We start from the raw sequence: 22,388 nt of genomic DNA on the forward strand, positions 1-22,388 counted from the left end.
GTTCTGGGAGGGTGAGCCTCCCACCAGCAGGGGTCATTGGTTCACTGAGCCTTGGATACCTGCCCTACCCTGGGTTTATGGAGGTGAACAAAGGGGGATGTTCCTGCCTGTAGCGGGGGAGGCCAGCCACCAATTCAGAGTCCAAGTTCACTCCCCACTGCCTCTGAGGCTATTGAAGATGCAGTCACACCTTCAATTTGCTTAGGGAAAGGCCCCTGCTCCCTCAGCCACGTGGCCTGAGAGGATCGGCCCCACCCCTGTCTTCGGGGTGGGTGTGATTTTCCAATGCCAGTCAGATCATCCTGTCCCCACCTCGCAGGTGTCCACGTGGGAGCTATGGGCCATGAGGATGCTTGCAAGGGTGTGGGAGCCACCAAGTGAGAGCCACCCTCTTCCTCCTGATCCCGGGCATGACGTGTGAGGCCCAGAAGCGTGGCAGCTATTTTGCTATCATGAAGAAAGCTGGATGTCTGGGGAACCACCTCGTAGGCCCCAGGCATGCAGCCAGCCCAGTGAGAGCGCAGTAGACACAGAAATATGGCTGTGTGGTGACCTCGCTGGAGCCCCTAGACCAGGCCTCTCAAGTCCCCTGTGGCCAAGTCCTTCCTTGTTTCGGCCAGTCTGAGTTGGCTTTTCTGTCATGACTGAAGCATCCTGACTGATGCCGCGGTTCAAGAGAGGCGTGAAGATGGGGACTTAACAAGTGTGAGGATGGAGGAAGTGCAGGGAGCCAGGGGCTGACCAGTGCCAAAGGGCGACCGGGTGCTAGCCAGGAAACAAAGCCAGACACCAGAGGGGAGGGTGCGCAGGCCCAGGGCGCTCTGTGCGGAGGCTCCCACGCTGACGAAGGAAGCTCTGCACCCTGCGCAGTGGGTGGGGGGAGGCGGTGGCGGATGAGCAGGGGCCTCACCAGGGGCCACAGCCCTGCTGCAGCAGTTAGGGCGTCCAGGGGTCTTCCACAGGGAGCATGGAGGCAGGGTGTGGGCCGGGGCTGGCGCTCAGCCTGAGGCAGCAGCGGCAGGGCCGGAGTGCTGTTGGCAGCTGGGCTGGACAGGATCTGGTGACAGTGGGATGCAGGAGGGTCAGGGCGAGGAAGCGTTGAGGCTGACTCCCGGTCCCGGGTGGGGCTGCTGGATGGCGGGGCTGCTGGGCACCCACAGGGAGTAGAGGGTCCAGGGAGGGAGAGCACGTGTCCTGCCCAAACGCCCAGCCTCAGCCCATTCAGGCCAGTGGCACCTTGGGCCAGGGGAGAGTCCAGACTGGGGAGTTGGGGAGGCCAAGGTTCACACATCCAGGTTTGGGCCAGCCCAATCCTGCTGGGACTGGAGGCAAGGCTGCCCTGGGCAAGGACAGTGAGCTGTCCTGAGCCGTTGCTGGGGGCTCTGCTGGTTTCACCTGCTGGAGCCCAAACCCAGGGGTTCTGAGTGATGACCGAACTCCAGGAAAGATGGCAAGGCCACGACACAGAGCCTCACACACAGGCTCGAGAACACAGACAGGGGCTGCAGCGACTTCCCAGGACAGTTTATTCCAAAGCTGTGGACAGTCCACGTTAAGAAGAAAGAGGTGACTCGCATGGAACCTGAAACACGGACGCCTCTCTTCCAAGAAGGGCTGCGGCGATCAGGCTGCCCAAGGCAGCCAGTCCCTCAGCAGAGCACGGCGGCTAACGCTGCCTGGACCGCAGGGGCTTTTTGTTCGGTTTCGAGATACCAGACTCCCTCTCCTTCTCAGGGTCAAAGACTTCTGTAGACAGAAAAGGCAGGAAGGACAGTGAACGGAGGGGCTGGCAGCACAGGAGCACCGGCTCGAGCCAGCAGCTACGTCTCCTGCGCCAAGGACTCTGTCCTAGGTCTCCACCATTCTTCACGGCCAACCCTCCCCAGCCCGTGAGGCAGAGTTAGCCCCAGTTCAGACAGGAACAAACTGAGGGAGCTGTGGACATGGCTTTCACATCCCCCTCCTCAGAGGGCTGCCAGAGAGGGAGCCTTGTCTAGACAAAATGCTCATAAGCATTGGGTTAATTTCTGCTGGGTTCTAGCAAGTCCTCTGGAACGGTGTACACAGCTCAGCCTTTACTTCCTGCGGTGGCTGCTTCTAAGATTCAGGCTGCTAATGCGTACCCCCACACACCCTGGAGCCCTTCAGGGCCCTGTCTCCAAGGGCTTCCCCAGCACCAGGCCCTGCGTCCTGCTGGCCCAGCCCCTCCCATGAGCACCTCACGGCCCACGCACCTGGGATCTCATGGGGCCAGTAGTCGTTGCAGTGGGGGCAGCGCGGTTCGGCGTTTGACTGGAAGTACTTGGCCACGCAGGGTAAGTGCATCCTGATCCCACAGGTTTCGCAGCTTTGACCCTGAAACAAGAAAGGCCAATGACGGCGGAGCTGGTGCACACCTCTGTGTTCTGCAAACCTCCGGGGAAGCCACAAGGAAAATGGGCAGCTGGCGGCATCGGGTTATCTTCCAGGCCCCAGATTAATACTGAAAATCCCAAACGCCTTAGTGCAGGGGAGTCTTTTGTTTGCTTGCTTGTTGCAGTGGGTTTTACTAAACAATTCTGAACACATGAACGCAGTGACAGAAGCCGAGGGCTGGCAAGTTCCTGCACTCAGATCCTGCAGGTGGCGTGTGGACAGCCACAGCTTTTCAGAAGCTTATTTGCTAATGTGGATCAAAAGCTTTCAAAAAAAGAAAAAATGCACTTTGTCCCAGAAACTCCGCCCAAGGAAATAATCACCAGGTGCCCAAGGATACAGGTGTACGAGGCCCATGAGAGCAATTGCGATTATAAACAGCTACAGCTGCAAAACGACAGGAACTGAAAGGCACATCAATGTCCATGCTGGTTCAGTGGTTGCAAAGCCCTGCAAACTGGAGTAGACCACTCCGGAAAGCAGCAATTGATAGAGACACTCTGCCAAATACTCTGCCACTTCCTGAGAAAAATAAAGTAAGCGAGAGCCCTTAGACCCCAACAGCAGAACCAGGGGGGAGAGAGGCAGTGCGTCCCTGCAGGCCACAGTGGGGAGGCGTCCTCTGACACGTCCTGGGAGATGGCCTCCACCAGCTCTTGTGGAGGATGCGCCGGCAGTGCAGGAGGGCTGGGTCCAGAGCCAGGATTCCGGGAAGTACCTGTGCAGAGCCCCAGGAGCTGAGGGCCCAGCAATGAGCTCCCATGCCCTGCCCAGCGGGTACCTGGATGAGGAGGCTGTGACAGATATTACAGGTCTTCACTGCGTCGGGGTACGTCTCCCGGATGTATTGCTCCATTTCCAGGATGGCCCGGCCATGCAGGGTGAACTCCCCTTCCTTCTGCAGGGACACACGGGAGGTGGCCACCCTCAGCCAGGCCCTCTCCCCATTCACTACCTCTGTTCCCTCTGTGATCCCACAGCCCAGTGCTCAGGAAGACACAAGGGTCTAGGCAGCTTTGCACCAACCCCAGAAAACAGGCATCAGTCACGCCCCCCTGGCAGAGCCTCAGCAAGGGAAACTGAGGCAAAGGCCCAAAAGGCATGGAGGCACAGTTCCCCGATACCCGCCTTTTCTCAGCATCTGCTGTGCCTTCAGATGTGACGATTCTGTCTGCACAGCAGTCCCGAGCGAGGCAGTCACAGCCCTCCTGCAGAGGAGGACGCTGAGGCCCACAAGGGGTCAGTCTCCCCAGGGCACAAACCCGAGCACCCACTGCTTCCATCCGCCACCCATCCCACTCCCAAAAAGCAGCATCCCCGGTGCCTCCCAGCACTTCTGCCTCCAACTGCAGTAGGGACCCTCAGAGATCATTTCCGGCAACATCACTTTACAGATGGAGCTGGAAGGAGTCTGGAGAGGGCAGACAGGCCCCATCACACCATGGGCAGTGGAGCCTCCAACGGAAGCCAGGCCTCCTGGTTCCCACGCTAGGGTGCGGTCTACCCATCATGCATCCTGAAAACCCTGGGAGAACCAGGAAGCACATGAATAATGCAGCTCCCCGGGCTGACCCTCCTGCCAGGTCACAGGAGAGAGGCAGCACTAAGGGAGACCCGAGGGAGGCAAATGACATGGGACCCAGGACACGGACCCATGCAGGCTGATCCCAGTTTCTCCACAGTCAGCTCATGCATCGGACGTGAACCGCGCCAGGAGATGGCGTCACTGAAGCCTGCGAGTCACCCGAGTGCTCAACTGCCTTTCCTGTTGTTTTCTAATTTTTACAAGCAAGAGCTGTCACTCCCGTTTTTGCTTTTTGGGGTTTTTTTGTTTTTGTTTGGTTTTTTTTTTGAGATGGAGTTTTGCTCTTGTTGCCCAGGGTGGAGTGCAATGGCGTGATCTTGGCTCAATACAACTTCCGTGTTCTGGGTTCAAGCAATTCTCCTGCCTCAGCCTCCTGAGTAGCTGGGATTACAGGTGTGCGCCACCATGCCTGGCTAATTTCGTATTTTTAGTAGAGACGGGGTTTTGCCATGTTGGCCAGGCTGGTCTCAAACTCCTGACTTCAAGTGATCTACCTGCCTCGGCCTCCCAAAGTGCTGCAATTACAGGTGTGAGCCACTGTGCCCAGCCAAGCTGCATTTACTGAACACCTACTACGCGCCTGAAACTGCACCCAAGGCTCACCATTCATGACTCACTCGGTCCTCTGCGGGCCCATCAGGGAAGGGGCAGAAGGGGTGCCCTAGCCCTCAAAGAAGACGAGAGCCCAGGCAATCTCCCAGGCACCTCGCCACGACACTTGGAAGTCAGGCCCTCTTGTAGGGAGCAGTCCTGGGGTGTATGGAGGTGCGTCCATCAGCAGACGTCCAGCTCCCATGAGCCACGCTTGCTCTCAGAGGCCTCCCCGCTGACCCCAACCACCCACCACCCCTGGGCCTTCTCCTGGACCGGCAGCTGCCTCAGCACCTCCATGCTGAGCCAGTCTCGCACAGGACTGGCTGTCCAGGAGTGACATGTCCTTGGGGTGATATGCCCACCTGGAAGGGCCTTGGCAGTGGACCCCTGGCTGTTTCTGTGGGAAGCCGTGTCTGAGAAGCCAAGGATGAGACGCTGACGTGTGGTCTCTCTGATCGAGGTGCTGCCCTAGGAAGACCTGTCCTGGGTAAATGAGCACCCCACCCCTGTTCTCAGCGGTTCCTCCAGAGTGCCACAGACCTCAGGGCAACCCTTACCAGGCCATGTAGGTCAGAGAGCACTAGACCCTCACAGAAACCTGCAGCTGGCAATATCGCCATCCTGCAGATGAGGAAACATGCAGATGAGGAAACAGTCTCTGCAACAAGAAGCTGCTTGCCACAGGCAGCAGAGGAACCTGGAGGAGTCTCCCTACACAGCTCTTGCCATAGGAGCTTTGTTCCTTCGTCCTCCTCAGGGCCCCAGCAGGCCAGGCAGTCAACAAGAAGCCTCTCTAGGGCGACTGCCCAGCACCAGTGCAGAGGGCCCCCTGGTACTTCGGCAGCGCTCCTGCAGGTGGCAGCTCCCGGATCCTCTGTCCACCCTCCCTCGAGCTCAGAGGCGCCCTGCAGAAGGCGGTGCCAGCACTGTCACCGAACTGAAAAAGGCACAGAGTACAAGCGCCTGCAGCCACAGCTCACCCCCACAGACTCCAGGGCGGTGCCTCTCCTATCCACCACAGCCCTCTCCAGACACCAAGGGCAGACAAAGGGCAAGTCAAATCATAAAGCTGGGGGCACGCCCTGCAAGCCATGCACAATGGTGGTGGCGTGTGCTAGGCACGCATGCTCTTGGGTGCAAAGCAGGGTGCAAAGCGTTGTGAAATGGAATGTTGGGGCACTTGGCTCTAGGGGCTGGGATAACAGGTGACTTCAGTGGGTTTCTTTATGCATCCTGACATGTTCTAATCCTCCTATAATGAACAGGTATTTCCTGTAACATTTTTTGTAAGTTTTAAACTCTGTTCCTCTGTAACCTCATCCACCCGTTCAGTCATCCAGTCAGCAAGCATTTATTGAGCGCCTGAGGTGCCAGGCACTAGATTCTGCAATGGGAACCAGCCACGAAGAGGACATAACCCCTGCCCTTAAAAAACTTGGCCCACGGCCGGACACAGTGGCTCACACCTGTAATCCCAGCACTTTGGGAGGCCAAGATAGGCAGATCACCTGAGGTCAGGAGTTTGAGACCAGCCTTGTCAACATGGAGAAACCCTGTCTCTATTAAAAATACAAAAATTAGCCAGGCATGGTGGCACATGTTTGTAATCCCAGCTATTTGGGAGGCTGAGGCAGGAAAATCACTTGAAGCCAGGAGGTGGAGGTTGCGGTGAGCCGAGATTGTACCGTTGCACTCCAGCCTGGGCAACAAGAGCGAAACTCCATCACAAAAAAAAAAAAAGAAAAAAAAACTTGTCCCGAAGAGGGGCTGTACCACAAGCGAGAATGGTCAGTTATAACCTGAGCAGCCCTAGAACATTCTGTAGTACCAAATACAGCCCGGAGGGCAAGAAAAACTGTGACAAAGCCATTGATGGGAGCTGCAGTCCCCAAACTGGGGCCTGAACTCGGCCCTGCCACTGTCAGGGTGTCCGATGTCATCCAGACCCCTGAGCTGTCAGCTAAAAACTAAGCTATGGAGCCACTGCAGGACAGCAGGCAGCCTCCGAGACAGGACATACGGGGAATGTGCCCAGCAGATCCTGCACTCACCAGGAGCTCCCAGCCCTGACCTCACCCCTGTGACCTCTGCCCTCACCCTGTGACCTCTCCACCCTTTCTTCCCATCAGGTACCCCAGGAACTGAATTTGGGTCAGGTTCCTGGTATAGGCCCACCCTACACAGAAATTAGTAACTCAGAACACAAACTTCCCCAACCCAGAGGCAAGCCTTCCTGAAAAGGAAGTGGAGAATCGCTGCAGCCACAAGCAGCAGCCTCTGGCCATGAGTCCGACCCCCAAGTGAGGAAGCGGGGACCCGACGTGAGCGCGTCCTCAACACACACGGGCATGAGCACCTGGGAGGGCACAGCTATGGTCAACTCAGCAAACACTGAGCTGTTGAAAACAGGGGTGCCTTTTGTGGAAAAAGAACTGAAACATTTGTTCTGCTCTATTCAGCAGGACTAGACGTGGGGGCGGGGCAGCATCTAGAAACTGGAGCTGCAGTGGGGCCTGTCCCAGACATCACAGCTCCTTTCCTGAAGCTTGTCTGTGCCTCTTCTAAGCACTGACCCTGAGGAACTCACTGCTGACAAAAACAACAGTGGTAACGTCGCCAATTCCTCTGCTGCCTCCCCTGCGAGCCAGCCAGCGCAGCACGCAGCACGTTTTACTGGGAGGTCCCATTCCTGCTCCTGACACGCCCAGCCCCAAAGGGGAAACAACAACTCCCCTCTTACAGGGAACCTGAGGTCACCTGGCTCAGGGTTCAGACCCGGGTCAGACATCACAGCCACACTCTCAGCCACGGAACTGCCCTGCCTTGCAGTCTGTGGGCTAGAGGCTTGGTCCCGGGGCCCAAATCCCTGGGTGCAGCTCCTGGCTCTGCCATTCCAGCTGTGGCATCCTGAACACATCATGTGGGTGAACGGGGAGTGGGAGGCAGGAGAGGTGAGGCCCAAATCCTCCCCACGGGGTCACTGCTGGAATGCATGAAAGCAGATAAGGGATCTGAGAAGGCTGACATCAGTTGGCTACAAATACGATTTTGGAGAAAAAACTGCTTTTCACTCGGAAGAGTGAGCCGGACTGGAAAACCATGAGACAGTACCTCAATTAGCCACTTGTTTTGGACAAACTTCTGCAGCACCTGCTCCGCTTCCTTCTTCTTCATCTTCTTGCCTTTAAGTTGATCAACCAGGTTCAAAATGTTTGTGGAAGACGCAAAGCCAGTTTCTGAGTCAATAATTAGTTCCAGCTGGAAGAAAGAGCAGGTACCATGCTTCTCTATTAAAATGACAAAAATAACTTTTAAATGGTAATACCAAGTCTGGCAGGGGTGCAGTAAAACCACCCAGATCACAGGCAGAACTGTACGCTGGCATGGTATTCTGGGAAAACAATGTCATATGCATCAAGAGTCAGGACTGTGCTCAGTTCTTTTGACTCAGAGGTCACTTCGATAACATCCTCCCAAATAAATCATCTTAATGTCCCCAAATCAAAAAGGGTCACCTTGCCTCACGGCTGGCCTCAGAGGCAGCAAGAGACAGACCTGTGGGGAAGACGGGTTCCTGCACACACAGGTGTGTGCTCAGCTCAGCACCTGCTCCTCAACCCCGGCAGCTAATAAACCCCAGGAGAAGACCTAAAAGGAATGATTCCAACGCCTGGTTCTCAGAGATTCGGATTCGACAGATCGCAAGTGGGACAGAATTCTTTTTCACCTCTGCAGTTATGTAGGCCTGAGAACCACTCTTAGCCATGTGTTTGACCAGAGGGCCGAGCAAACAGCTCTGAAGCCTGGTAGAGCAATGCCTCTCAAATGTGCACATGCAAATGATTCAGTGGGCACCTGGCAAAAATGCAGATTCGGACTCAGCAGTCTAGGGTAGGGACTGGGACCGGGCCTTTCTAACAAGCTCCCAGGCGATGCTGCTGCTGCTGCTGCCTTTCCCAGATGGCACTTAGAGCAGCCAGGTAGGAACGCCTGTTACTACCAGTGAAGCCCTGCTCTTGCCCATCCAGCTGGGGCTCACACCTGGCCCGGCACTTCCTTCCCAGGCAGCCATGGGGGCCCCTGACAGCTGTGAATTCCAGATGGGTAGTCAGTGATATCTCCCTGCAAAGCCTTTTCTCAGACAGCAGTGGTGGCCCATGTCCCCCCAGTGATCCTTGAAGACTGCAGTTGCCACTTCTAATGACTAAGACAGAACTTTCCCATAAGAAGCCCAGCCAATGGGCGACGGGGATTACTCTACTTACAGCCTTTCTAAACAGATCCAGTTCATTCTCTGCAAAATCCGTAGCCATTTTGGAAACTGAAGTTGTAGCAAGATTCACCTAAGAAATAAGTCAGCGCAACAGTCAGGCTGTGCCCTTCGCGTGTTGGTTAACGTGTTGCTGGCTCTCCCTCCCTCCCCTCCTCCGTCTCTGGCCAGTCACTGAGCTCCTGTATCCAGGCACTGCGAGCCGCAGGATGGATCTGTAACCAGGCATATACTACAGACTTTATTCTTTAGCTCAGTCAACATGCTGGACCCTCAGAAGTTTTAGAACTCCAGAGGGTGTGCAGTATTTTCCAAACTCAGATAAATTTGGGAGATTTGTCTACATGTTAATGGAGCTTCAAATGCAAAAGGCACTGAGAAGTCTGACAGCAAGGAAATCTGCTTTGCCGTGTCTGACCAGCATTTCCACAGTTCTTTGACTGTGTCATGTTTTTTCCAGAGAATTGAGTTTGGGAAACCCGGGACTAGAGTGCTCCTTTCTGAGTGTGAGCCTGGCTGGGAGCAGCCAGATGTCCTCTGACCAGCCCGAGGTGTCTCCTAGCCAGGGATGGGCCATGTCAGCTTCCCACTCCTGTGTTTCACCCTGATCCCTACCTGTCATCTGAAAACCACTGAAGACCCCACGTGGGTCGCAATCCTTGACACTCCTACACACAGTTTCTTTTCATCGCTTCTATGTCTTATTCTAAGTAAAAAACCATTTCTCCCTTTATTCCTAATATTCCATACATTTGGAGTGACTTCTTTACAAAGAACTGTCCAAAAGAGAACTCAAACCAAAGCAAACACAGGCTGCCTGGGCCCTGTCCCAGCTCCTCAAAAACGCCACTAGAGGGCTCTGCCAGGCACTCACCAACGCATAAATGGGTCTCCCGTCATCTTCCGTGACTCCTCTCTTTATCTCAATATACAAGGACTCCAAGACACTGTTAATGTTGTTGATGAAGTCTTCCAACTTATCTACAGTGGCATTGCCTGGAAATAAACAGACCAAAAAAGGGGGGTCACGGGGGGCCTCATCAAAAAAACGTAGCTTGCTTGAATCATTCCATCCCATCTCAACACAGGGGACAGCAACCCCAGACACGGGCGGAGGCTGCAGCCTCTTGGGTGAATGCCAATGCCGCGTGGCTTCTTTCTTCCTGGAGTACTTGGAAGACAAACAGACAACAGATGGAGGGCGTTGTGAGGCAGGAGGGCTGGGGAGATGCTATCTGCAACCACGGAGGCTGCCGCCGGCTTCCTGTCTTTGCTCGCTGCCTCCTGATGAGAGTCCGGATCAGCACCTGCAGCGTATCACTCAATGACGTGCTCAGAGCGTGCACTAAGCTCCCGCTGCACGCACATCCCATCCCATCTCAGCCCTTCTACCTCATCCCCAGTGCCCCGCGAGAGGCCTCCGTCCCTCTGCGTCCCCACACGTCTTAGGTGGAGCTTTATTCCTTTCTTTTTTTATTCAGTGTCCACTTATCCTCACTTACATGCCAGGCTTGTGCTGGGTCCTGGGCTGGAACAGTAAGAATAACAACAACCAGGGTGAGAAGGGCGGCTTGCAACAAGCACTCAGCATGGAGAGGCCCTGTCCCGGGCACCTTTTGTCATCATGAATCCACTCTCCAGCAGCTCTCTGGGCACAGGGAAAGAGGCTGAGACGCAGAGAGGTGAACTGACTCACCCCGAGTTGCACCACAAGGCCGGGGCTTTGACCTCTCTGTCACCCACCTCCCCTGGCCCTGCCAGCAGGACGCTCACAGCCCAGGGGCCACCATCCAGGTCCATCAGTCTGAGGAGGGGGCACCCACAGTACTGCCGGGGGCTCAGCTGAATGGACACTGATCAGCCAGGGAAGGAAGGAGGGCAGAGAGGCTGCAGTAGGGAAGGGAGCCAGATCACACAGGGCCTGTGGCTGGCGACAGCAGGGCCTTTCTCCTGTGGCACCAGGAAGCCTCTGAGCGCTGGAAGCAGTGGAAGGACATGTCTAGCGCTGTGTACCTTTCATGCTGTGAAACTTTTTTTTTTTTTGAGACAGTCTCACTCTCGCCCAGGCTGGAGTGCAGTAGCGCAATCTTGGCTCACTGCAACCTCCACCTCCGGGTTCAAGCAATTCACCTGCCTTAGCCTCCCGAGGAGTTGAGATTACAGGCGCCCACCACCACGCTCAGCTAATTTTTGTATTTTTAGTAGAGATGGGGTTTTACCATGTTGGCCAGGCTGGTCTCGAGCTCCTGACCTCAGGTGATCCGCCCACTTTGGCCTCTCAAAATGCTGGGCTTACAGGAATGAGCTTGTGCTGCGAAACTTTTTAAAGCAAGAGTATGTATTACTGTTTTCACTGTTTTTATGTATTAAAATAAATAATTTCAAAAGATTCATGCCTTAGAAAATCCTTCTGGAAAAAAAAACTGCAAGAAAAACCAGACAATATGATACATTTATGTGTGAAACAAAAACAGAACCAATGAAACAGTCCCACAGGAAAAGGCCCAGCAGGTTGCCCACTGGACTGACGACCAAGGCCATCGCCAGGAAGGGACTAAACGGGGGTCATCACAGCGCACTCACGCTGTGTGTCTATGTTTGATTTCTTATAGACAGAGGCATTTCTGAGCTACCCATACAACTCAAAAGTCATAAAGTTAAAAAAAAAAAAAAACAGAAGATCACGCTGGTGAAAATGGAGGACGTGGCCGTGTGAAAGAGTCAAGGACAACCCGGGCCAGTGAGCTCTATCAGAGGATCAGGCTGTGGCGGCCCAGAAAAGCCGAGAACGAAGCCCAGGGCAGTGACACTAACGCGCCGTGCTCAGCGAGGAGCCAACCTTCCATTTAAGTCAAGTTTTTAAAAGGCAGTTTAAATTAAAAAGTAGTCGTAGTAAGTGGGTGGAACATGGACATGGTGAAATCGTAACATATGACAATGGCATCTGGCCTCGGTGGCTGGAGAGCAGGCATCAGGAGGGAGGCATGGCCTGACTTCCTGCCTCCACGCCTCTGCTCACGGGTCCCTCCTTTCTGAAAAGCTCTCCCTCCACTGCTGCAGCCACCTGAGACGGCCTGTTTTTCCAGGAAATGTTCTCTTCTGCCCCCGATGCTGTCTTCCTCTTCCACACCACGCAAGGCAGCTCTTTGCTGGCGTGGGAGCCAAGCTGTTCCGAACCTGCCTGTGCCGGTGACTTGGGCAGACACACTTTTCCACCCCCAAGGGCAGCCAATACTGGGTAGCTCAGACGCAAGGGGCCCAGACACCAAAAAGCCTTGCTCAGTGCAGAGTGAGTGACAGGAGCCCTGTCCACCCAGTGTGACACCAGGGCAAGTCCCACCTCCCTCTGGAAGTGACAACTCACATTTTCCACTAACGAGGCCCCTCCTGGGTGTCAGTGAGAACAATGGGCCCTGTGGGCAGATGAGAGGCATTCTGATCTACTGGACTTTCCAGACACCCCATCGCCGGGAGGGAGCCAGCAGCCCTCTCTGCCCTTCCCCTCTCCCCACTGCCTCTGGTTTGGCGTCCGGCCTCATTTTTCAGAAACCATGAATGTTTTGCTGTATTTTTATCTGACCAACCACTTCCTCCTACTGTACTCGCTCACTGCAGACACCAGCCACCGCTTGGGCGCTCCCATTCTCTCCGCTATCGCCCTCTCTTTCCTTCCACACGCTTCCTGCATCGGGGTCGTGTCCACGATCTCCATCGCTGACCCTGTAACTGTTTCTCACGGAGGCCCCACGCCCTTGCAGCTCCTCTTAATTGTGACCTGAGAAGAAACTTCTCTTACGCTCAGCAAACCCCTCAACTGACTCCTTTCGGCAGCAACAGAGGCGGCGTGGTGGCATGGGGCTGGCAGCAGAGGTGTGGGCTCCAGCCCGTCCTGCCCTCCCGCTCTGTGGGGCCCTGCGTGAGCCTCTCCCGCACTTCTCATCTCTAACAGCCACACACGGTCTCGCCTCCAGCCTCACACATGTCCAGAACCCTCTTCCTTCCCGCCTCTCCACCACCACTCCTGGCTGGACCCCAGCCTCCTGGTCCTCTGGCAGCCTCCTGTACAGGCCTTCCCCAACCAGATGAGCTACACTTCCCAGCTCTGTCCTCCCACGGCTCCAGCACTTCCTTCCTCATCACACGGTGCTCCGGCTACTGTGTCCGGCCACCCTGAAACAGGAGTCAGCTGGTGACGCCTGCCAGCCCAGCAGCCATGTCCCTCCCTAACGAGACCTTTGCCTTTTTTCTTTCTTTTTTTGTTAAGAATTGTCTTTCTCTTACATTTGTGGTTTTGGTGAGAGAATAATTCCAGGTACAATATTCAGGGAACCAGAAAGTAGAAAGCTGAAGGGACCAGAGATTAGGGCAGCCAGGAGTAGACAGAGAACCTATACCAGCCAGACACTCTCTCAATCCGAGCAAGGGACAAAAGGAAGCTTGGACGTGGCTCCAGCCCAGAAGCTACAGAGGGCCAGCTGCTCTGGCCATGCGGTGGTGCCATGCTTCCTGTCCATCCCCGACTGCGCACCTGGCCACCAATGAACCCTACGTGTCCCTCCCCCAATAGCATCTCGATACACTCCTTTTTTTTTGAGATGGAGTGTCACTCCATCGCCCAGGCTGGAGTGCAATGGCGCAATCTCAGCTCACTGCAACCTCCACCTCCCAGGTTCAAGTGATCCTCCTGCCTGAGCCTCCCCAGGCACTGGGACCACAAGTGTTTCACTACCACAGCTGGCTAATTTTTTGTATTTTCAGTAGAGATGGGATTTCACTGTGTTGGTCGGGCTGGTCTCAAACTCCTGACCTCAAGTGATCTGCCCACCTCAGCCTCCCAAAGTGCTGGGATTACAGGCGTGAGCCACCACACCCAGCCCCGACACATTCCTTTCTCAGAACTGGGGTCTCTTGCTTGCCCCCAAGACCCTTACGATGCCCACTAAGTGCTAAGGTGGCACCAGATCGCTGCTTCCCAGCCTCAGGTCTTCAGGACAGCTAATGTCCACAGCTCTGCCCCTGCTCTCTCCTCTGATCCTGGAGCCCTGGTGGAGAAGCTACAGTTTGCCAATCTGTAGGGATACACTGGGCTCAAGGCATGTCTGAGGATCCTTTTGACCTCAATATTCTACAAGCCCATGGTCATGATAAAGAGTGTGGGATAAAGTCCATATCGTGGGATTCTGAGACAGCTACTTTCAGTCTTAGAAATACCACTTTGAGGACTTAGGAGTTAGTTAATAATACCACTCCTTTTCAGAATCCAGAACCAACTGGAGAAAAAGGCACACCCTTCAGTAAATATCAAAACATCAGGTTTTCTTTGGGTAGGGCTGGATCAGAGGCTGGTTCTCTGCACACCGCCAACCTCCAGTCAGCGATATGGGAGGCCCAGCTACGAGGACAGAGGAACGAGGCCCTGGCCCTACCACAGATGTCTCCCCTACAGGGAAAGAGATACCGAAGCCAGGACAACCAGCACCATGTTTGAATCAAGCAAGTTGAACCTCTAAACCTCTAAACACAGTGCCACCTGTGTTTTCTCTACTTGGAAGAGGCAGGGTGTGTCTGGATTTCTTAAGGACTATAGTAAAGTAGTTCGTGTCAGGCTAAAATCAAGGGGCCTGCAAATGTGTGACTGTAATTCACCTTATTATGTGCCAGCACTATGCATTCTCATGGTTCATTTCATCATGACAGTAACAGTAACTCCATAAGGTGCATCACTAATATCATCTGTATATATAGGAGGCTTGGAGAGGTTAACAACTTGCTCATAGTTTCTGTAACTTGGAAGGAAATGGAGCCCAGGCTTGCCCGACCCCAGATCCTAAGCTGCCAGGCACTAAGCCACATGGGCTCCGCAGCGCAAGCCTGAGGACATCCTGTATACCGGACCCCACCGTCATCTCGTCTACACCCTCCTGCACCTGCCCTGTGCTTCAGAGTCACCGAGAGAGACTGGGCCAACAGGGAAGGATGGAAGGCACCTGATTAAGACTCCAGAGGTGGTACCCAGAGAGGAGCTGCACTCACAGAGGAGAGGCATCGGATCGGCCCGGCCTGGCCCAGCCCAGCATCCATCATCCCCTCAGGCCAGCCCAGGCCAGCCCAGCATCCATCATTCCCTCGACCCAGCCCACTACATCATCCATCATACCCCCAGCCCAGCCCTGAGCACTGGGCCGGGTCCAGGGTTCGGAGACAGCATGCAGGGCAGCAGGAGCAGCTAAGGAAAGGCAAAGACCCTGGAACGGACAGAGCCACTCTACCTTTAGCAGGAAATGCCTGTCAGTGGTGACAATGGAAAATGGGCCTCCAGGCAAGTGACAAGAACTGAACAAAACAGGACACTTCTCCCCTAAGAAGGAGGGTTGGCTCAAGTCATCTTGAGAGATTACTTTTTGAACTAATTCTGTACACATTTTCTCCTTTTCTTTTAAAATTAAATTTTAAGGCCAGGTGTGGTGGCTTACACCTGTAATCCCAGTACTTTGGAAGGCCAAGGCAGGAGGATCACTTGAGGCCAGGAGTTCAAGACAAGCCTGAGCAATGGATCAAGAACTCATCTCTACAAAAAAAAAATGTAAAACTCAGCCAGGCATGGTGGCATGTGGCTGTAGTCCCAGCTACTTGGGAGGCTGAAGTAGGAGGACAGCTTGAGCCCAGGAGTTGGAGATTGAAATGAGCTATCATCGCATCACTGCATTCTAGCCGGGGTGACAGAGCCAGGCCACCTCTCAAAAAACAAAAGAAATGATGTAAGTTAAATTGGAATGAACGTTACCAATGAGCCTCTTCTTGCCATATCAGGGTCCCTGCTTCCCAGAGGCTACTGGAACCTAGGATTCACTGTGCGCTTGGGCAGCAGGAAATTGGGAAGTCTACTGCCCTGACCTCTGACCAACAAATAGTTTTGTTCTAAACTAGGCACTAAAAATACAAAATGTTATTTTTAGGCAGAGGAAATAACAGCAAAAAATAAGACTCCAAGGGCCCAAGCCACTGTGAGCCAACTTGCCCTGAGACAGCCCTCCCGACAGAGAGGGCAGACGGATGGTCCTGCTAGCACAACACTGAGGACAGGGCAGGGCAGGGCAGGGCAGGCCCCAGATGAGACGGGAGTGGTGAAGTGGAGCTGACCCAAGAGAGCAGACCCTGGGCTGGGAGGAAGGGCTGACAGGCAGGACGCCGGGCTGGGGAGGTTTGGGAGGGGCCACGGGATTTCACCTCTCAGCCTGTAGCTCTCATCTTTCCCCCAACAGCCTGGGGGAAAAGATTCTCTGGACCTTCACGCACGCAGATGCAAAGATGAGAACTGCCACGGGCACCTCCGAGCACAGCCAGTGAACAATGCCGGGAAGAGCAGGGTGGAAGAGAGTGGCTGGTCTGTGGTAGATCACTTAGAGACAAAGTATCCTCTCCATGGGTGCACCAGCGCATTCACTACACGCTGCAGCGCGGCTCCCCACCTCTCAGCAGACCCTCAGCGACCGCCGCGGAGGCGAGCCAGAAAGGATGGCTGCTTCTCTTTCTCAGAGGTCAGAGAGATGAAGGACATACTTAAGATGGGACAGGAAGTGACAAAGTCCAGACCAGAAACCCGACGTCTGGCCATTAGCTGGATGCAATCACGAAAGGATGTGGGCATTCATCAGAAAAAAATTCTTACATATATATGCAATGATGTTGAGAATACTTCAAAATAACGTGAGTAAGCAGGTACAAACATAAATAAAACAAGATCCGTCCTGCGTTCATCATCTGAACTGGGTGACGGCACACAGGACTTCGCTGTGTCAGTCTCGCCACTTTTCTGTTTGACTTTTTCCATAATAAAATGTTTAAAAAATACTTCAGTGCTCAACAATCATATTACTTGACTCCTTGACCCTCAGGAATCTCAATTTAAAGAGAAAAGTGAGTGTCCTGTGACAAGGTAGATTAGCTCAAGGCTCCAACAGTAGAGAAGGAATAGGATTTTAATAACGTGGTTTTAAAACCTATTGTTCTGAGATCTGTACACAGAGTTCTTTTCTTCTTAAACTTAAGAAGTTTATTACAATCAGAAAGTCTGCTCTTTAGCCTCACTCAAATGACAGAGCATAAAACTTATTTTATGTTACTGGGCACAGTACTTGCATCACAGCTGCACGCATTTATGGTCCTAAAACCTATGCTACCACTGCAGGAGTGGTGATGGGGACATCCACTTGCTGTCCCTATCTACGCAGCATCTATGGGACATTCCCCTGGCTGGAGGTCTATCAGTCAGGACTCCCACTGGCAATAAAGCAGTGTCCACTGGTTTATCACGGTAAAGTTCTGGATCATAATGGGAATCGTCATGAGAAACATAAACTACTATATATTTTGCTACTGATACTGTTCATACACATTTCATCTTAATCCCACCCACTGAAAACAGGTGGTCCACCTATCCTTGAGATGAGTGGCGGCTCTGACACCTTCTGTGGCGCTCTGGTCCCCACCCCTACCCATGCAGGAGCCCTCACAGAGTTGATACAGGGGCTCTGCAGGGGACAGGAGAGGAGGCTTCCTGGTCACCCCAGCCCCTGAAACCAGAGCAGCTCTTCCTGATCCCTGCTGGGTAAGCTTCCTCCTGCTCAGATTGCACTGAGCAAGTGAAAATGGACAAATCCGATGCCTACAGAGGCAGGCAGGAAGCACAGCTGCAGACAGCTCTGGGCACAGCAGGGAGCTGGAGGCACACATTCTACCAAAGAAGGCAGCACTGCTCTGCTTCAGCCGAGTGCCCGGGCTTTGGGTGTTTACACAGAATCTCCTGGCGGTTGTTTTCTGTTTAACCTGGTAATTCTTAAAAAGTACAAACACTGTAGTGCAAACAAACAATGCCTATAAGTTATATGCCACTGACAGTTCACCATCTCCCAATTCCGACGTGGGCGGGAAACCCGCTGTCATGAGACACAGTGACTAATGAGGCCACTCTGTTCCCTGACCCGCCAGATAAGCAGTTACTATTTCTCACACCGGCTGGGCTGTGAGCAGCTCAAAGGAATGGACTGTGTTACTCCCATTCTTCTGAGAGACTGAACATACAGACGGCCAATGGGCTGCAGCCAATGGCCAGACCACGTATAAAAGCAGAACTCCAACCCAAAATCTACAGCAACCTGCCCAGAAAGCCAGCCTACCACCTCCAAGTGAGAACTGTAGGAAGCCAGGCTAGTCCCCCAGCAACCAGTCCAGAAGCCAAAACTAACCCACAATTATGGCCCAAAGGGACTAGCGCAGGATCAGTAACTGATACTACCCTAACTGATTTTATTTTGTATTTTAGAGATGGGGTCTCGCTCTGTCATCTAGGCTGGAGAGCAGTGGTGCAATCACAGCTCACTACAGCCTCGAACTCCAAGGTTCAAGTGATCCCCCCACCTCAGTCTCCCCAGTATCTGGGACTACAAGCATGAGCCGCTATGCTCAGCTAACTTTGTTTTTTCTGGAGACCCTGAGGTCTCTCAATGTTGCCCAGGCTGGTCTCAAACTCCTAGCCTCAAGTGATCCTCCTGCCTCAGCCTCCCAAATAGCTAAGACTACAGGCATGTATCACCACACTCGGCAACTTCCCTGATTTTTATTCCTGTTTCTAAGAGACAACAAACCAGAGAAAGCAACACACACTTCTAACCAATCACACAGGACGGCCCGCTTCTGCTTAGCTGTCCCACCTTGCCCTGGCCAGCAGCCTCCACTCGGGACACCTGACGCCTCCCTACTCCTCTGCCTACCTGGAGTCTCTGCCAAACCCAAGTGGAGGCTGCCTCCCTTGCTGGAACAAGCTCTAAATAAGTAGCCGCTGCCTGTTCTGCTGCCTGGTCTCCGTTTATGCTCACACTTTATCTGTGGAAGACTCAATTTGGTGCCCATTCTGGGCTAAGCAGGGGCTACCAGGTGGCTGGTATGAAGGCGGCCAACCGGAGTTGCTCTGACAGGCACACGCCCTTCCCTTTCCCCAGTCACTACAGCCCAAAGCAGACAACAGCCTCCAACATTCTCCCGGTGTCTCCTCTAGCTTTCTCCCTCTGTCTGTCCTCCACATGCAGCTGAGTAGAGCCAGATCCCAGCACTCAGCCTGGAAGCTGCCTGGGGCTCCATCCCCTGACCTTTGTTCCCACCTGCTTTTCTGTCCCCCGCTCCCCCACACCAAGCTCCTCCCCATCTCAGCCCCTTCACTCATGCTGCCTTCCCCTTGGAAAGCGTCTCCCGCAGATCTCTGCAGGGCTGCCCCTCATCACCCGAGCATCGCCACACATGGCAGCTCCAGAGGAAGGTCTGAGCAGAGGCCCTAGCCAAAGCCACACCCCTGGCCCGCTATGCCGAGGGACTCAACGCTTCCTTCCAGCAGTTAGCACCCCAAACTACCGCGCTGTCTGCCTCCAAGTTGCTGTCTTTCTCTTTCTAAGCAGAATGTCAGCCCACTAAAGGCTGGGATCTGCTCATCCTACTCACCACAGCACCCCAACATTCAGCTGATACTCAAGACGTACCCATCAACGAACCAAGGAAGATGTGTGGTACCAGTGGTGAGCATGCTTTCTGAATTTTCTAGGAAAACCCCAACAATAGAATTCAGCCCTGTGGTCTATACGATAATTCCTCTCACACTGTCATACCAGCACCATGGGTCTTCTGATAGTCACCCCCACCACCCACTCCCAGCAACTGGGATTAGATGGCAAGTCAAGGGGCAGAAAAGGAAGGACGAGGCAGTGGCAAGCATGGAGTGAACGTGTGCCCGCAAGTACTCTCTGCCAGGCACTGAACATACATTCCCTTGCTGAATCCTCACGACTCTTCCATGAGATGAATGTGATGTCCCTGATAACACAGAAAGCTGAGACTCAGAAAAGTAAAAGAACTTTCCCCGGGTCCTGGAAGAAACGGGACTTGAATTCATGCCTTTGAAAAATGGCTTCCCTGTTCCAGCCAGCGGGGTCTGTGGTAATCCCACTGAATCCATTCCCAGTACTGCCACGCGTCAGCACATAACCTCTCGCATGTCTGGGATCCAGTTCAAAATGCATTCCCAAACACACGACGTGTGCGCTTAGGGGAGTGTGGAGCACACAGAAATCCTGGCTCAGCGACTCCATGCTGGCCTGAAGGGCCTGCGGTGGAGCCGTCCAGCCTGGACTCCCATGCTGCAGACATGAGGAACGGGCAGGACTTGGACACATCTAGGCCAGTACGAGCCAGAGACACAAAAGCAACATCAATTTTCTTGTGATTACAGAGCTTCTCGAACCCAAAGATTCCTGTCTAAGCACTTAATAACTGCTGGCTGTCAATTCTGTATGTTGAGAAATTCATCGAGGCACATGTTCGATGTTACTTTTCACACTCATTTTTTGCTACTTTTCAGTTAATGATCCCAGACTTTATCTCCCTTGATTAACGGAAAGGCAGACCGGCTCTCACAGCCGTAAGCTGATTAACTGTTCATCATGGCCAAAAGGGAGAACTAGAAATGAAATCACTAAAAATAGAAAGAAAATGTACTTGGAGCCAGCTTCTAATTATGACCGAGTCTTTCTTGGAAAGAGAAGGTGTTTACAAATAGGACTACAAATGGATGGAATACTAAACCAAAATGTCAATATCGCTGATTCGCCATCAACGCACGTAGCCTGATGATGTACAGGAGGCCAGCATTGGACAACAAAGCAGGCAAACGCATGTAAATCAGCGCGCTGGGAACAAACCCGGGAGGAAGGCAGATAAGAGGGTTGACAAAAATGGAAAATCTTTATCAAACCCCAACGTGAGTATGATACTTGATTCACTTATCTAGTTTTGACACATGTATTTCAGCTACCTGGTTTTTGCCCAAACATCAAATTATTTACTATGCTCACTGAAGTATTTCTAAATCTAAATTTTTAAATCTAAAACTTTAGACATTTTTACCTAACTTGTCCTTAAAACAATAGATAATTTAAAACCTCATAAAAATTAACATAAAACATAATAACAGGCATAATTAGTTCTAAAATGTTAGTGCTGGAGAGTATAGAACTGTACCTCATAGCAATCTGGCAACCATAAAACAAGAATGAATTTGGGAAGTATTTTAAAACTAATTGTAAAAATGGGATGAAGAATGGGATTATTTTTTGAAACAGGGTCTTGCTCTGTCACCCAGCTGGAGAGCACTGGCACGATCTTGGCTCACTGCCACCTCTGCCTCCCAGGCTCAAGCAATCCTCCCACCTCAGCCTCTGAGTAGCTGATTACAGGCTCATGCCACCAAACCCAACTAATTTTTTTATTTTATGTAGATACAGTGCTTTGCCACGTTGCCCAGGTTTGTCTCAAACTCCTTGAGCTTGAGTGATCTGCCTGCTGTGGCCTCCCAAACTGCTGGAATTACAGGCATGAGCCAAGAATCAGAACTGGGCCAAGAATGAGACATTTACCTTGTCTCTAAGTACCTCCCTGCAATATACTTACTAATCACACAGAAAAAGAGTGATTGTACACTGGAGAAACTGGCTGGCCCCATCAGCACCATAGCCAACCTGGCAGGATGCAGAGAGAACACACCACCACTTCCATATTATATCTGCAACATTAAAAGGCATAACCTAGATGTAATTAGGAGGAAGCTCCAGACAAACCTAAGCTAAAGAACATTCTACAAATAGCACATGTGGCTACTGAGCACTTAAAATCGGGCCAGTCTAAACTAAGTGTAAAATACATATTGGATTGCAAATACATATTTCCGTCACCCCCGATACGGTTTGGCTGTGTCCCCACCCAAATCTCATCTGGAATTATAGTTCCCACAATCCAGACATGTTGTGGGAGGGGCCTGGTGGGAGGTAATTGAATCACGGGGGCAGTTACCCTCATGCTGTTCTTGTGACACTAAGTGAGTTCTCAAGAGATCTGACAGTTTTATAAGGGGCTTTTCCCCTTTTGCTTGGCACTTCTCCTTCCTGCCTGCCACCATGTGAAGAAAGACGTGTCTGCTTCCCCTTCCACCATGATTGTAAGTTTCCTGAGGCCTCCCAGCCATGCTGAACTGTGAGTCAATTACATTTATTTCCTTTATAAATTACCCAGCCTCTGGTATGTCTTTATTAGCAGCATGAGAATGGACTAATACACTCACCAAGTTTCCTTGTGCCTCTTTGTAATCCCCCTCACCTACCCACTCTATCCCTCCTCTATGCCATCCCATGCAATCACTGAACCATCCTGTCATTACAGTCAGGTACGCATTGTCTAGAATTTCACATAAATGACTTCATATGGCTGGGCACGGTGGCTCACGACTGTAATCCTAGCACTTTGGGAGGCCGAGGCGGGTAGATCATGAGGTGAAGGGATCAAGACCATCCTGGCTAACACGCTGAAACCCTGTCTCTACTAGAAATACAAAAAAATTAGCCAGACGTGGTGGCACGCACCTGTAGTCCCAGCTACTCGGGAGGCTGAGGCAGGAGAATCGCTTGAACCCAGGAGGCGGAGGTTGCA

General features: G+C 52.8%; 1 protein-coding gene across 3 annotated transcripts in view; it reads right to left on the bottom strand.

Annotated features, from left to right (window-relative positions):
• Positions 1 to 1,503: 1,503 nt before the first annotated feature.
• The window catches only part of NSMCE1 (non-SMC element 1 homolog (S. cerevisiae)), a 43,754-nt gene continuing 22,869 nt past the window's right edge, over positions 1,504 to 22,388 (bottom strand). The window contains exons 3-8 of one of the 3 annotated variants that reach the window (XM_011933451.1): positions 9,739 to 9,860; positions 8,860 to 8,937; positions 7,706 to 7,852; positions 3,197 to 3,313; positions 2,235 to 2,355; positions 1,504 to 1,746 (exon numbers count right to left, since the gene is read on the bottom strand). In XM_011933451.1, the coding sequence (XP_011788841.1) occupies positions 1,667 to 1,746; positions 2,235 to 2,355; positions 3,197 to 3,313; positions 7,706 to 7,852; positions 8,860 to 8,937; positions 9,739 to 9,860 (665 nt within the window). In that variant the 3' untranslated portion in view covers positions 1,504 to 1,666. Of the gene's footprint in view, positions 1,747 to 2,234; positions 2,356 to 2,924; positions 3,314 to 7,705; positions 7,853 to 8,859; positions 8,938 to 9,738; positions 9,861 to 22,388 lie in introns of those variants that run through there. The other 2 variants (XM_011933452.1, XM_011933450.1) reach the window with 2 other exon arrangements.

This window comes from Colobus angolensis, unplaced genomic scaffold (assembly GCF_000951035.1).
Source record: "Colobus angolensis palliatus isolate OR3802 unplaced genomic scaffold, Cang.pa_1.0 Scaffold128, whole genome shotgun sequence".
Classification (NCBI taxonomy): Eukaryota; Metazoa; Chordata; class Mammalia; order Primates; family Cercopithecidae; genus Colobus; species Colobus angolensis.